Here is a 14,168-nt window from a genome sequence, read left to right as displayed (position 1 = left end):
CAAGGTACGGAGTGCTAGTTTGCTCTGTTATATACTACTTACATACATCCGAGCTCAAAGCCATTAGCATCAATTAGAAAGACAGACCCTGCAATTACATAACATCAGAAAACTGAAACTAACCAACCCACATAGAGGTGATACGATGAGCTTACCAGTCATGTGGCTGGTTGACCCAAAAGTACTTTCTGTTTAGAAACTCAGCCCCAGATCAGCTCAGAAAAAGTCTCTCTGGTCTCTCGCATCTTCATCCTCACCCCACATCAAGTCCCAACCCCTTGCCAATACTTCCTTTGCACCGGTGCGCTCCAACCGGGCCGCATCCCACATAACATACCCCCACCTGTGGAATTCATCAGGAATGTAGCTCCCTAACATATTGCTGTATGTTCCTTTCCACAAAAGCGTCCATGCTAATGGCGGGTGCGCTCCGTTTGAGTAGTAGTAGTAGTAGTAGTAGTCGTCCACCCTATCACCCCGAAAAGGCAAAGGCTCTCTTCGCTCCTCCTTCTTATCCCGCTCAGAAGGTGCAATAGCTCGACGTCCACTTTGCGCCGCGTGGGTGAACGCGCCGTGAACATCTCCTTGGAGGAACTCCTCGAGCCAAAGAACCAAAGTCTGCTCCATTATGTTGACTAAATCCGCGTGCTCTTTAACCTTGAAGAATATAGTATACAACCGCTCGAGGCCTTGTGTAATAGTCCCGATTAAATAAGCATGGCTGTGCTCTTTATTCGCGGTTGGTCTGCCAGTTAGCTAGGATCGTAGTATAAAGCTTGCATATACTTAGAAGCTCACTAACGTGGTATATTCACCGCCCCATCCGGAGTAGGCGGTCTTTCCTGATCATCAAACCGAGGATTTCTTTCACTGAAATCCCAGGTCACAGCATCATGAATCGCACGACATTTTGTTTCCGCAAAGATATTGATGCAATTGATCTCCTCCAGTTCCCAGGGCTCCCATAAATCTTCCAGGAGCTTTAGAATATCGCCATCACTAAGTTGAAATTTTATCTTGAAAAGATCAAGCTCGTCCTTGTTAGGTCCCACGCCGAATACGTTGCAGCACAGTTGGAAGCGATACAGAGCGCGGATTATTCTGTGTTCTTCTGATTCACTCAGGTCTTCGTCAATCTTCGTATGTGTTGCTTCCGGCTCTTGAGCTAGATTTCCTAACGCCCAAACAGAATAGTGCTGTGCGAAAGGTTTCAAGACCGAGAGATAAAAGAATACCATATCTATGGCATCTTTCAATGTGAGTCCTGCCGTTAGATCTGAGTGACAGCGCCTTTCCGTGAGAGACCCAAAATACTCAAGGATTCTATCGTGGTTGCGTGTCTGCGAGAAGCCCACTGAGCTAGTCTCCTGGACAATGCAAGCTTCGAAGAAAATGCGGCCCAGTGTGGTTGCTAGGCAGTTGAGGAGAAGGCGCTTGCGATCCAGGAGATACTGGTTATGATAAACGGGTGATGCTTGAACTAGTGATTTAAGTCCTTCTACATTGAGTAGAAGGAGGATTTGAATTCTAATTTCTGCTGGCAGAGTTTCAAGATGCATATGTGAGTACGAACGGACCAAGTTGTTCATCGTGGAACTTTCAAGAAATCGATCGGCCAATATTGAAGTCATGAGAGGACTGATGATGCAAGCAGATTGTAAAGGGGTCTTTGAAAAATGGAAGGAATTTCTTGTATCTAGTATAGTTTCCGAGAAGTTGTTCGAAGGCGAGGGCATCCTCGAGTCCCTGACAAGCAGCCTGATCTTCTTTTGCCTGGTGTTTCACTAAGCGCCAGGAACAGCTGCAAACACTCTTTCACCACTCCACAATGGGGGGCTGAATTTGCTGATGACTAAAATAGAAGATCTAGTGGGTAACTTGCCTAAAACTCTATCTGTTGAGGTTATAGGCGGCACCAAGTGTTATGGACTGTAGTCCAATCATTAATGTTCGTATGTCTGGAGTGACTGCTATGCGCCGTCGCAGGGGAATGCATGCTACAGATATCTACAGATACACACTAACTGCTACCCCGCGTTATGCTCCTAAACGCGTGTACCAAAAAGAAAGCCTTAATACTGGGTCTCGAGCATTCAGTGGTACCAAAACCTCAATTATTGAGGGTATCCGGTAGCCCTTCGTGACTCGTAACTTGAGCCGAACACATTACGGATGAGTTTAGGGAGGATGCAGTATCGGGGAAGCTCATTGAGTCTGCAATTACATAACATCATTAAACCGTAATAAATCCAGCCACTCGTCTACTCCGACTTCAGGCTCTGGCGCAACTCCTCGCGCTGGACGGCTCCAAAGCGCAGGTTACCGACATCGAAGATCTGCAATCCAGTTAGTAAGCTTCAACATCGTCGGCAGCAAACGGGTATACTTACAGCGTAAATGCTCTTCAAAAAGGTATCTCCCAAAATATCCATGGTCATATCACCACGACTCTGGATACCTCCATATACATAGCCCGTCTTCGCCTCTGAAAAGGCCAGGTCCTCCTTTTGCACCACAAATTGCTTCTCGCCCACGGCGAAGGACACAGTGGGTAGCTTATCCTGCGCCGTATCGGTCGGGTAGATCCAACCCTGGACTTCCTGATCGTAATAAGCGCCGTCAATTGCGCTATAGATCGCCTCACACGTGTCATCATCCACCAACGCCAGCGTGGTGCCAGTATCAGCAATGGCGGTGTTACCCGACCGGTTAATAGTCTTTCCATTGACGGTGGCAGAGGTCGAGTTGAAGAGCCAGAAGCCTTGGCTGTTATCGACGGGGGTGTAGTAGACCTCTTCGCCTGCCGTCTTCACCAGATCCTGATCAATGAAGCCAAAGGTGTAGAATGACTCGTCATCAGTGTCCCGCCAGGTATCCAGCTTAGCGGTAAACAGCTCAGCGGACTTTGGAATATCATCCTGCAGGATCATGTTCTCGACAGGCGTTTTCACAGACTTTGGCTGCACAGTGTTGATGTTGCTGAATGCTAGACCGAGCAATCCGTCCCCTTCGCCTTGGGCGAATGTGGTGGACATCTTCTCCGCCAGCTCGACGGCTTGGTTCTTGACTACTACGCCGCCAATGTTGACGTCGTCGGTGCCAACACTCCCCGATGCGGAGGATCCATCTCCATAGGAGATTTGCCAAGATTCGCCTTCCAGAGTCTTGAAGGTGCTCGATTTGGACGAGTCGAAGATGGCATGGGTCTTGTTCTCGGATAGAAGGGTTGAGGGGAGTTTGTTCGACCAGACCTACATCTGTCAGTACAATGATTCTCATTTAGGTCTTTCATTATGGAAATGTACCCAGAGGTCAGCGGAACCAGTGTCAAAGTCCAACTTCAGGTTCTGCGCTGGGGTTCCGATACCCACGGTCGCCAGGTACATGGAGTCGTTCTGCACATCTTCGGCCGGGACCTCGCCAACCTCATCGCTGGTGGTGCTCTTCTTCCGCACCAGCTGGCGAATATGAGCCCGACCTCCGATGGGCTTGTCAGTGTACGGACGGCCGGTCTGTTGGATGGAGCTGCTGAGGGTGTAGGGACCAGGCTTGGTGGGGTGGAAGCGATACTTGCGGATCAAGTGCACATAGGACTTGGTGCCTGAACGCTTGTAATTGAGGTTAGGGATGAGCTTGATTTTGGTAGCCATGATGGATGATGATTGATCAGAGTGGAGGGGAATTGGTATGGAAGAAGTTGAGTATGAGATGAAGAGAAAATGACGAGAGAGAAAGAGAGAAATCACCAGCCTTTTAAACCACCTACCCAGCCAGCAGCTAACTAACTAACTACTAGCTGGCTAGTTAACTAGTAAGTGACCCAAGATTGAGACGTCATTCTCTCCCCTCTCTTCCAGCGTAGCGACATGCATCCACTGACAGTCCAGTCTCGGCAGCCGACCATTTCAGCTGGCCCTGGAATCTCGCCCCCAGTCGGGTGATGCAGATTGATTGAATGATTGGTTTCAGCTGATCGCGAGATCGGCGCCGATGACGCGATAAGCCCATGACTTATCTTATCGTGGAGGCCCAGAACCGGGACATTCGTCGCACTATTCAGGCCGAGTTGTGTTAGGGCCAGTTAGTGGCGTGGTGCGACGGGCCTGTCATCTTGTCCCGTTGGTCTTTCAAGCTCCGGTGATCGTCAAGCTTGGCGTCTCCTCCCCGAATTGCTTCAGGTCAGCCACTATCAGTGACCCCCGTGTTATTGGTGGGATTGCTTATCATCATTACGCAGGTCTTCTTCATGATGTGATGTGATTTATTTTGTTAGTTTCGTTTTATTATTGGTGTCGTGTGTCGTCGCCACTTTTTCTCTCTCTTCTCCCTTCCCCATGATGGATGGCACTGAGATTCTGTGCCCTTATTTTGTTTCTCCTCCCGGGCGGCCCGGCCCTAACCGGGTGGCTCTGTCTCCATCTTCTGTTTTTTAATAGCATATTCTTACACAACCCCTGAGGAACAAAGAGATGGCGACACTGTACGATTGAGCTATTTTCTGGTCTGTCGGTACATAAACAAAGATAATGAGTCCTACAGCTGTTTCGACCTCCCATATGCAGACACCAGAAGTTGCAGGATGCGGAGTAGCAGGCCTCAGAAATGCCTCATGGCTCACAACAATTCAAAGCATCAATGGATTCTTTATGAGACCGGTCTATATGAATGATGTCATCAAGTCAGACAATGAGGAGATATAGCTGTGATATGGTTACGATGCAAAGATGCCTATGTAACTAGTCATAATTGCACGCAAACCATGGCCGGAATCACCTCATGGAGTTTACTCTTTATCGCTCCGGTGCGGTAGGCAGCCTAGTAATTCTGCCACGTCCAGAACGGATCATCATGGATATAATCACTGTGCGGCCAAATGGGTTACTGTTATACCCTAATTTCTGCTCACATGAAAGCAGTCAATGCATTTACGATGACTCAATCTATACCATTGTCATTTACTTTTTCTTACATAGTACACCTTCTCAATGAGGGCGCAGAGGGGTAAGAACTTTAATCATGTACGAACCTTAACAGTGATCAGACCGGCTGACCGCTCATTGAAACGGACATGACATGTCCCTTGAGGTCTTCCTCTTCTAAAGCTAGACCATGCATGAGATCACACATGGTGCAGTACCACGGGTTTTGTGTTACTTGATCTATCGATACGCGAGAGAGCCGTACTTCTGTATTCATCTCTAACAAATGCATCGATATCACAGTATTCAACTACGCATACTAGATATCTCTTGAGGATATCCTAACCGCTTCAGCCCCTCAACCCACGCATTCAGAATCCACTCCCATCTCCACGCTCACAGGAAAAGAAAAGAAATAAATCTCATCTTAGCTTCCCCACAAGGCTACTAGACTCCAGCACCACGATAGATGTGGTTGCAGCCGGCGGTTTCTGTCATCTGTCAGGGCTCGGATAATGTAATCTATAGGCAATATTCGGGTAGCTCGTTGATCTGCATGTCTTGCTTTGATACCAGAATCAGTTCATTGTCTCTATCTATTCCTATTTTTCATGACCCGTGCAGAAAAGATAAAATGATTAACTTACTACTTCAATTATTATGTATATTCCAAGATGATACTTATAAGATATACATTTTGAACCAGGCTGGCCTGGCACAGGTTAACCATCTTTCTTGTTGAGATATATTGAGGTCCTATTGATTCGCATTGGCAAATCATTTAGGACGGTTTTAATGACGATATCTCAAAGCCCGCGATCAGTCTTAATCGTTGAACAGTAGACCTTGTTTATAGTTAAACAGAAAAACAGTCTGTTAGCGAGAAAGGCTTGCTCTGGGCCACTGTTGCGGGGTCTGAAGGGCGAGGGGATTCACGACGCCTTGCATTCGTCACAGTAATTATGGTTGCAGTCCAAACGATTCACCTTATGAGCGAAGAAACTCTCATAGCACACACAGCATCGAGTTTCCGTGGCGGCGGACTTCTCCAATTCCAAGGCCTGTCTTTCTCTGTATGTCTACTCTGGTGAGGATGAAACCTTGTACGACGACCTGAACCTGGACAACGAGGCAGAGGTGCAGTTCGGCATGATAGGGGACAAGGACTTGCAATCGGATGGATTGAGCAATCTGCGTTGGGTCAACCTGGCTGCCTCGACCTAGTGTATCATGCATTGCCGATGAATAGGCGACAATAGCCCAGGATTCTAATGTCGGCGGCTGTGTTTGATAGCTTGATATTAAACATGTCTGCGCCGATACTCATTCCATTATAGGATATGGACATCTACCGCCGTGCGAAGGTTTTCGAGAGAGCGCTTGCATTCTACGAAGCTGCCTCCTTGTATCGCTCAGTCTGGTGTAATCCCACTTGTAGAGAAATTGCAGCGCCTTCTCGAGATAGATGGGCTCGAGCTCCTCTATCATGATCTTTTCAGAAGATTTTCAAACCGACGCATCCATCGCATCTTCCGCTATCTGAACTACCCCCATCATTCTCATTCCATTATATACCGATGCATTATTTCTCTAGCGACCACATGCGCAGGATGAAGGTTCGAGCCTCCATGTACGGGCGTATTGTATCATACCTGGCACCACCACCACCATTGGGCCGTCGCTGATGATGCGACATCGACCTGCTGTTACAACTAGCTCCGGCAGCAGGAAGATGAACGGAAAGATCAACCCTTCATTGGAAGCACTAGCCATCTTCTTCTATCTTTGACTGAAAGGTCGATCGCATCTTCCGGTGATTTGGCTTTCCCATTCCCTTTTTGGTCGCCTGCTGAGGTACATATAGTATTCTTGCAATCAGCGCCACACGCAGGGGATGGAGGTTCGAGCCTCGAGGCTTGGGCTTATTAAAGTCATGGCCGGCGCTATCGTTGCTATCGGGGCAGGACCCCGCGAAAGCGAGGCACCGGCGGCACCAGAGGCGCGCGGGAGGAGGGGGGACGACGACGGCGACGGCGGAGGCAGGCACGGCGGGGTCGGCGGCGGTGGAGGAGTTGGCTGTAGCAGCAGCAGCGCGAGTAGCGCGCGAAGCGCGAGAAGGGCGAGCTATCTTTGTTTACTTTTTCTGCTAATTTTTTAGCAAATGGTCACACTCCTAGCCACGCATTTCCAAAAGGGGGAGAAGGAAATCGGCAGCCCAATACAAAGGCACGCGCAACATACAACCAAGCTGCATACAAACTCGCGATCTGTATAATACAGCTATTTTCCCATATAAAGTGCAAAACACGCGTCCTCGCCATACAAATCGCCATATAAATCACCACCCACGCAGAACAGCAAGGAAAACGTATTAGATGACTGCTTTTGTGAGGCAACAAAAGAAAATGTGTAAGCAAGCTATTTTTATGTGAGAGGATGTGAGCAACACAAAGAGATATCAGAAATCGCTGCTACTGAGTAAGTAAGCCAGTATGGCAACATACCAGGGAGGAGGAAGAGAAGAGATTTGCAGAGGGAAGAAAGCAAGGGGGGACCCCTGATCTTATATAGTTTGCTATTACAAACCAAACACAGCAAACAATGAAGCTATTCGCAAGTGAGTTCTTGCTTATTAGGGTACAGGGCTGCGAGGCTACATTCACTGTGCTATACCAGCCTGCTGCAGACGCGCGCGCGGTGTTGCTTTTACGTGTGGGGCCCCAGAGTAAGGAAGCATGTTATGTGTTAGCAGTGGGAAAGGTTATGACTGGAATATTCTGATTGGTCGGACCCTTGCAACTTTCCGATTTCCTAATTAGGAAGTGCGCAAAGCTATACAGACCTCTTTATAGCTGCGGGGACGCAGCCTCCAGGAGCGGGTCCGCCGGCTTGCTGTAACCTGGCAGGTCAGGTGAGTAACATACGGTCGCAGATCACGTGGATTAGGTGAGGTCATGTGATTTGCTTCTGTATTGCATCTCGCTGGCCCCTCCAATACTGCGGGAGGCCAGCGATCAGTTCAAAGCAGAACAGTAGCTAGTATTCGCGCATACAATCGAACTTATCACGTCTCCTACATCGCCCCTAACAGTTCTGATTGCTATCATTTGACGAGGGAAATTACTATTTCGTTGCTGGTGAGACATAGTCAAAGCGCTGTTTGGACTGGCAGCGTGGATAGAAGGAAGACCGAGCATGCGATAGAAGAAGGCTTGGTGTTCGGGTTCACGAGGGCTTGGCTGGGGTTTGCTTGATCTTATTACAGAGGTTTAAATACCATTCGGTCTTTTATCAAGATGTAAAGAATCTTCCTGAATAGATTATCCGTGGCCATATGGTGTGAATAACGTCTTTATGTTTTGAGAAGATGTATAATTACTAGTAGGAAGTATTGTAAGTAACCGTTCCCCTTTAGATATATATATTCATGATTTTCCTGGGAAGAAAGGGAGAAAGGAAGAAGAAGAGAAAGAAGCAGCTTTATATAGACGATCCAAAGAGCCAGACAAGTGAAACAGCCCCTTAGTACTTTCAATCCCGCATATTCCCATGAAGGCATGATTCAACCTATCTGAGCCACGTTTCCTACCTGGATAAACTACCTTTAGTCTCCGTGACTGCTACTTGAGGGTGAAAGTGAGGAGATCAGTGAGGTGAAAAGGCTATAGTGAAGGTGTAAGGGTGAAGAATCATTTATAGGGGTGTAGTAGATGCCTATGTCCGGATCCCGATTTAACTATAGTGCCTTGTAGAATCGAACAAAATGAAATGAGCAGGACAAACTGCGGTAGGTAGATAAGATGACGGCCATGAAGTAAGGCAAAGAAAAAAAAAAACAAAAAAAATGGAGCTGCGGGGAATCGAACCCCGGACCTCTCCCATGCTAAGGGAATATTATACCACTAAACCACAGCCCCATTTGATGAAAGATGACTACATCTTATGGTTTATAAAGGAGGCATAAGGCTCCCCCACGTAGCGTGGACTTCGCAGCTCAGACGCTACTTGAGGGTATTGTCGGAGGTACTCCGCACTTGAGTTTGACCCATGAAGAATGTCAAACAACCTACAATCATATCAAGTGGATAATACAGTGAAGTACCATTTAACATAAATTATTGAGTTGGAAAGTAGGAGAAACATCAATAAGATCACTCATATTCCATTACAGTCCGTCCTGCACAGCAGACTCTAGCACTAGTACTATATATTAAGTTGAAATAAATAAAAACCAGATAAACTTTTGTTCCCATGCACAGTATTCTCATACCACCCACATCTAGACAATCGCATGTCCCGTCTGCTGCGCGCGACGGCCCGTTCCAATTCCATCCACTCCGCCCTCCTGGTCCTTTCCTAGCCACGGCTTCTTCGCCTCACCCATCTCACCCTCCATGATGAAGTACACAAACAGGCCAATGACGATCAGCACGAAGGCAATGGGATACAGGAATTGCACGGAGTAATGGAACACCTGGATACCGATGATCAAGCCCCAGAAGTTCATCGTCAACAAAGAGATGTTGAAGAACATGGCTGATGACACACGCAGCATGATGGGCGCCAGCGTGTAGAAGATGAACAGCACTATAGTGTAACCCGCAATGTACCCGCCCACCTTGTTGTTCCAGGTGGCGCCGTGGAAGGAGCCCCGGTCGAAAATGGCGCACTGAACGCCGTTGATGAACATACCCCAGAAGCCCATCTGACCAATGACCTCGTACATGGGCCGCTTGGAAACCATAAACTCTTCAAAAAGGTTGCTAAAGGCGTAGATGGTGCAGGCCAGAAGGGCAAACAGGTCACCCTTCACTTGATCTTCGGCGGGGTAGTTGGCACCGCGCAGGTAATCGGATGCGATGAGCATGCCCAGACCACCGCAGGCGAGGAAGATACCAAGGTATTGGGTGATGTGGTAGCGGACGCGCAGGAAGACGAAGGAGATGATGGCGACACAGATGATGGTCCAGAAGCTGAAAAGCTCGGCACTAAGCAGCGAGGTATAGCGGTAGGCGAGCACCATGAAGTAGTTGCCTTCGACGTCCAGGAATGAAAGAATAAAGTACCGCCAGCAGTCACGGTAAAGCATGCGAAACCATTTCTTGAAGCCGTACTTGTAGATGGTAATGCTGGTGTAGACGAGGTTGAGCAGGATGTAGTTCCAGAGGGTCTGGAAGGCGGGGATACTGTTGCCAGCGTTGGAGAGGAGGGACGAAAAGGTCGAGGAGCTGATATCGGCCAGCGCGATGATTTGACTGTTCTGGATTAGTATTTGGCCGCTCTTTGAAGTGGTTTTTGACAAGATATGCACTCACCCTAGAAGCAAAACCAACCAGAAATCGCGGGTCTTCATGTAGGCAAACAGCCTGGCCGCGCGACTTTGGGTTGGCTGCTGCTCCTGCTGGGCTTCCTGATCTTGCGATTGACTGGTCTGCTCCGACGACTCGGTCACAGTATGCACCTGCTCAGTCTTTTCCGTGGAATATTGGGGTTGAGGCTGCACGTCGGCGACAGCCGCGGACTTTTCATTATCGGCAGACATGGCGGGGAAGCTGCAGAATGCGACGAGGCGCACGGGGAACTCAAACAGAAACAGGAAATGCGAAAGAGGGTATCCAATGGAGCTTTTCGCCAGCAAATGTGAACGCAAAGCTCCGAAGTCGTTCACTGCCAGGACCAAGGGGCGCAAAGAAGAAAAAAAGAGAAAAGAAAGCAGAAACGGGACGCTGGGATGAGAGGAGATTTAAAGCAGGCCGACGAGGCCAGACCGCGAGGGCGAAACTAAAAAGCAACTAAAGCAAAAAAACTTCAGATTTCCTTATCGCGGAGTGGGCCGCCGCAGCGAATGGCAGGCCAGGTGGGGAGATTTCTATAATGTAAGTAGAATGCAGTAGTGTCTTTCCATGATGACACTCGGGATGGGAACCACCAGACAATGTTTGGTGGACTTGAGATCCAGCAGACAGTACTACTAGTAATCCCTGTATGAGATAGTAGTAGTCAGCACTTGTCAAACCATGATTACAGTATTGCAGAAGGAGAAGTGGAGGGAAACAGCAGTTGTAAAAGAGAACTTGGAAAAGTGAGGGGAGCTGCAGACGGAAGGCGCCCGAACCCGTCTCGGCGCACGGTCTTCGCTTCTGCCCAGTTCAAGTGGAGAAGGCCGCCCGTTTGCATCCAGTCACAACCAACCAATCCGCTTGTTTTCTCCTTCGCTCACCTGTGCCTTGTTTTCATCGTATCCATTGATTCTTTTGTTGTGTCGTTGGAAGCCATGACAGGAAGAAAGTATAAAGTGATCCGGAGGTACACATTCGGGGATTGGGTGATACTCTTCGTTGGCGGTACTCAAATGTCCTCCCCGACCGACCGCTACATAGCAGTCAGTCACACTTAGAGACACACAGTCGTCCTCTGCTACTCCTTCCTGGCTAGCACTTATAGTAAGTAGTACTAAGGTAATATGTGTATCGCCACGTGTGGTGGCGTTGCCTCTCATTGGACGATGCCCTATATACAGGCAGGTATATAACATGGATCTATCATCGCTTCATCTTCAAGACCCCCCTATCGTTAATCAGAATACTGCAATACACGACATCACATCTGCAGATAATTTTCGACTTGCCGCCCATGCAAGCACCAGTCAACGCTAGTTCGCAGCCAGGACAGCCACCGCCCATGCCGGCAAACTAAAGGTAAATGTACCATTGCTCGCCTGCACCGTCGATTCGCTCGGCGTGACCAGCGTCTGGGTGTCGGAGTTGTACGCGTCGGGGTCATTGTCCGCCAGCACCGTCAACTTGCCCGTGCTCGTTCCTGGGATGCTCACGCTCAGGTCCTGCGTCTCCGAGCCGTAGTTGGCCAGCTTCACGTAGTACGAGTCGCCGGCGCTCGACGCAACCCAGTACAACGGTCCAAAGTCGCTGTCAGAGGTCACCTCCTTGATTGTATCACCCCGGTTGCGCGAGAACATTTCCTGCACGTAGTAGCTGGTCGAAAGGAAAATGTCACCAGGTGACTGCGTGTATCCGATCAGGTCCGGCTACCACTCGTTAGCTCATCTATACCATCCGACACCGCTGCGCAACAGTGACTTACCGTCCACTGAGTCGAGTTCACCAGCTGGAGCAATGGCGCATACGCCGCCATCTTGACCACATCGCTGTTCCTCTCGAACCCGATCATGAATACGGCCTCGGAAACCGACCCCTTCATGTTGGGCCAGTCGATCTCCCAGCGCGAATACTCGCCGATGAAGTATGGCACAGAGCGGTCCAGGTTGTCGAAATAGTTGAACTGGCCCACCAGTCCATCGGGTGTGCTGTAGTCGTGGTAGTCGACCCAGCTACCCTCGGGCATCGACTCGGGCAAGCAATCCGCCTCGCTGGTGCTAGCAATAAGGATGAGGTCCGGATAAGCCGCATGGATCGCATCATAGAAGGCAGTGAAACGTTCGGCGTAGGACTCGCATCCGCCTCCCAGCATATCTTCATTGCCAATCTCGACCATGGTAAGGTTCCACGGCTCCTCTTGTCCATTGGCAGCGCGCCATGCTCCGTAGGTCGTGCTCGTATCACCCAAGATGTACTACCGTAGGGTTAACCTCAGCTATCAATGGGATTTGTTGCTCAACATACTTCAAGTTCTTTTAGAACATCGTCGATATAAGGGGTCAGTGCGTCGCCCGTAATTGGGGTGTTGCCACCCGACTCCAGAGCGAACCCATCCCAGACACCGAGCACCGGCACGAGTCCCAAATCCTCACACCAGTAAAAGTATTCGTGGAGGCCTACAAGCGTTAGTACCGTAGTTAGATATTTGCATATATTTGTACTTACCAAGACCATCGGTGTTATAGTAAGTCCAAGTGCCTATTTACCGTCAGGAATGAATGTTTCGCTCCTGATGTTGAGACATACCTTCACGGCCGGGACGATCCCAGAGATCGCCGATTGTCTCGTTCCACTTCCAGCGGTTTTCTGCGCTGTTTCCCTCACTGTCTCTGGTGAGCGTCGCTATCCTTGCTAGATGAGTTGGGACTTACAGGTTGTTGCCACCGGGAAATCTCAGGAAAGATCCTTTCATATCAGCCAGCACATTGGCAAGCTGGGGCTTCAGGCCATTTTCCCTACAAAATCAGCCCCTATTTCACTCTTCAGATATCGGAATGCGAACCTTGATTTATAAGTCTCGCCAAAAAGCGTCAGGTATCCGAAGTTCAAAGACGAACCAGCAGCCACGCTTCCATCAACAGTGAGCTCGTACAAGACGTTGCCATCTGGAGCCTTGGTGGTGGGGAACTTGACGGAGGCTTGGGTGAAGTTGTCTGCTGTGGACGTATGGGTGATAGTGGCAGAGCCGTACTCCGTGCCGGTGTAGTTTCCAACCAGTCGGACGGTGATGTCGCCCGAGTAATCTCCCTTTATCCAGAAGGAACTCTTGAATTCGCTGCCGTCGACTGGGATGCCCCAATATCCCTCATTAGTGAGACCCACCGCACCGGTAGCATCATCCGCAACATCCAGCTTTATAGTGCTGGGAATGGCAGAAGTCAATGGACTGTCACCGTCAATCGCGATGGTAGCATCACCGACAGCCGCCCAAGCAGTCAGGTTGGGTGTCGTTCCCTGAAGGCCAGGGTTCTGCAGCAATTGCCCGTAAATTCCTCCGTCTCCTGAGTGATTGATATCCTAAACCATCGTTAAAGAATGCATTGTCAATGGGCGCCGTTTCTGCAGCCTACCTCAAACATAAACCCATATAGAATGGGACTGGATGAGTTGCCACCCTGGGTGGAGACCGTCAAGGAAACTCCATGTGCATGCTGAACGAGGGAGAGCAGTAAAGAAAGAGCGCTGACGCCCGAAAGAGCTGAGAAGGCCACCATGTTGCCGGCTGTCTGAAGGAAGCTGCGCCTGGTATCATTGTTGCAAACGGAGGATACGAGGCCTTTTATGATCGGACTTCATGAAATTAACCGGGGCAGTAAACAACCAAGGCAGCAGCGGATGTGGTGGGGTCATTACAACGAAGTCGAAGACAATCAACCGAGAAGCCAAGAAATCGAGGAAGAGGGACGATGCCAGTGGGAGAGTGGAACAGTGGAGGAGAGTGGAGGTGGAAGGTGGAATGTGGAGGAGAAGACAGAAGGGGGAGGAAAAGCGTGACTGCACGGGGCATGCACTTGCCTGCCACGATGTCTTGGAAACCTCTCTCCTCCGCGTTCCCCGAGTCCCTCCAGTTGCT

General features: G+C 49.4%; 4 protein-coding genes and 1 non-coding gene across 5 annotated transcripts; all 5 read right to left on the bottom strand.

Annotated features, from left to right (window-relative positions):
- Positions 1-216: 216 nt before the first annotated feature.
- On the bottom strand, positions 217-1,589 carry AtWU_05000 (similar to An01g01670; the record flags this gene model as incomplete). The annotated part of the gene is made up of 2 exons (XM_035500110.1): positions 217-728; positions 803-1,589. 2 exons carry the CDS (start codon positions 1,587-1,589, stop codon positions 217-219), a joined length of 1,299 nt encoding a protein of 432 aa, XP_035356003.1.
- Positions 1,590-2,261: 672 nt separating this feature from the next.
- Positions 2,262-3,650, bottom strand: AtWU_04999 (pepsin-like aspartic protease; the record flags this gene model as incomplete). The annotated part of the gene is made up of 3 exons (XM_035500109.1): positions 2,262-2,336; positions 2,391-3,251; positions 3,306-3,650. 3 exons carry the CDS (start codon positions 3,648-3,650, stop codon positions 2,262-2,264), a joined length of 1,281 nt encoding a protein of 426 aa, XP_035356002.1.
- A 5,114-nt stretch (positions 3,651-8,764) lies between these two features.
- AtWU_t124 lies at positions 8,765-8,836 on the bottom strand. Its single transcript has one exon. It is a non-coding gene; the product is annotated as a tRNA-Ala (tRNA).
- Positions 8,837-9,198: 362 nt separating this feature from the next.
- Positions 9,199-10,461, bottom strand: AtWU_04998 (DUF914 domain membrane protein; the record flags this gene model as incomplete). Its single annotated transcript, XM_035500108.1, has 2 exons — positions 9,199-10,174; positions 10,235-10,461. The coding sequence occupies 2 exons, from the start codon at positions 10,459-10,461 to the stop codon at positions 9,199-9,201; spliced, it is 1,203 nt and encodes a 400-aa protein (XP_035356001.1).
- Positions 10,462-11,571: 1,110 nt separating this feature from the next.
- On the bottom strand, positions 11,572-13,809 carry AtWU_04997 (arabinosidase A; the record flags this gene model as incomplete). The annotated part of the gene is made up of 8 exons (XM_035500107.1): positions 11,572-11,964; positions 12,021-12,509; positions 12,560-12,711; positions 12,761-12,793; positions 12,842-12,918; positions 12,967-13,050; positions 13,098-13,612; positions 13,666-13,809. 8 exons carry the CDS (start codon positions 13,807-13,809, stop codon positions 11,572-11,574), a joined length of 1,887 nt encoding a protein of 628 aa, XP_035356000.1.
- Between the last annotated feature and the right edge of the window lie 359 nt (positions 13,810-14,168).

The sequence above is a fragment of the Aspergillus tubingensis genome (genome assembly GCF_013340325.1).
Source record: "Aspergillus tubingensis WU-2223L DNA, scaffold_7, whole genome shotgun sequence".
Classification (NCBI taxonomy): Eukaryota; Fungi; Ascomycota; class Eurotiomycetes; order Eurotiales; family Aspergillaceae; genus Aspergillus; species Aspergillus tubingensis.
Note: the sequence above shows the minus strand (reverse complement) of the source record. Positions and strands in the feature narration are given on the sequence as shown.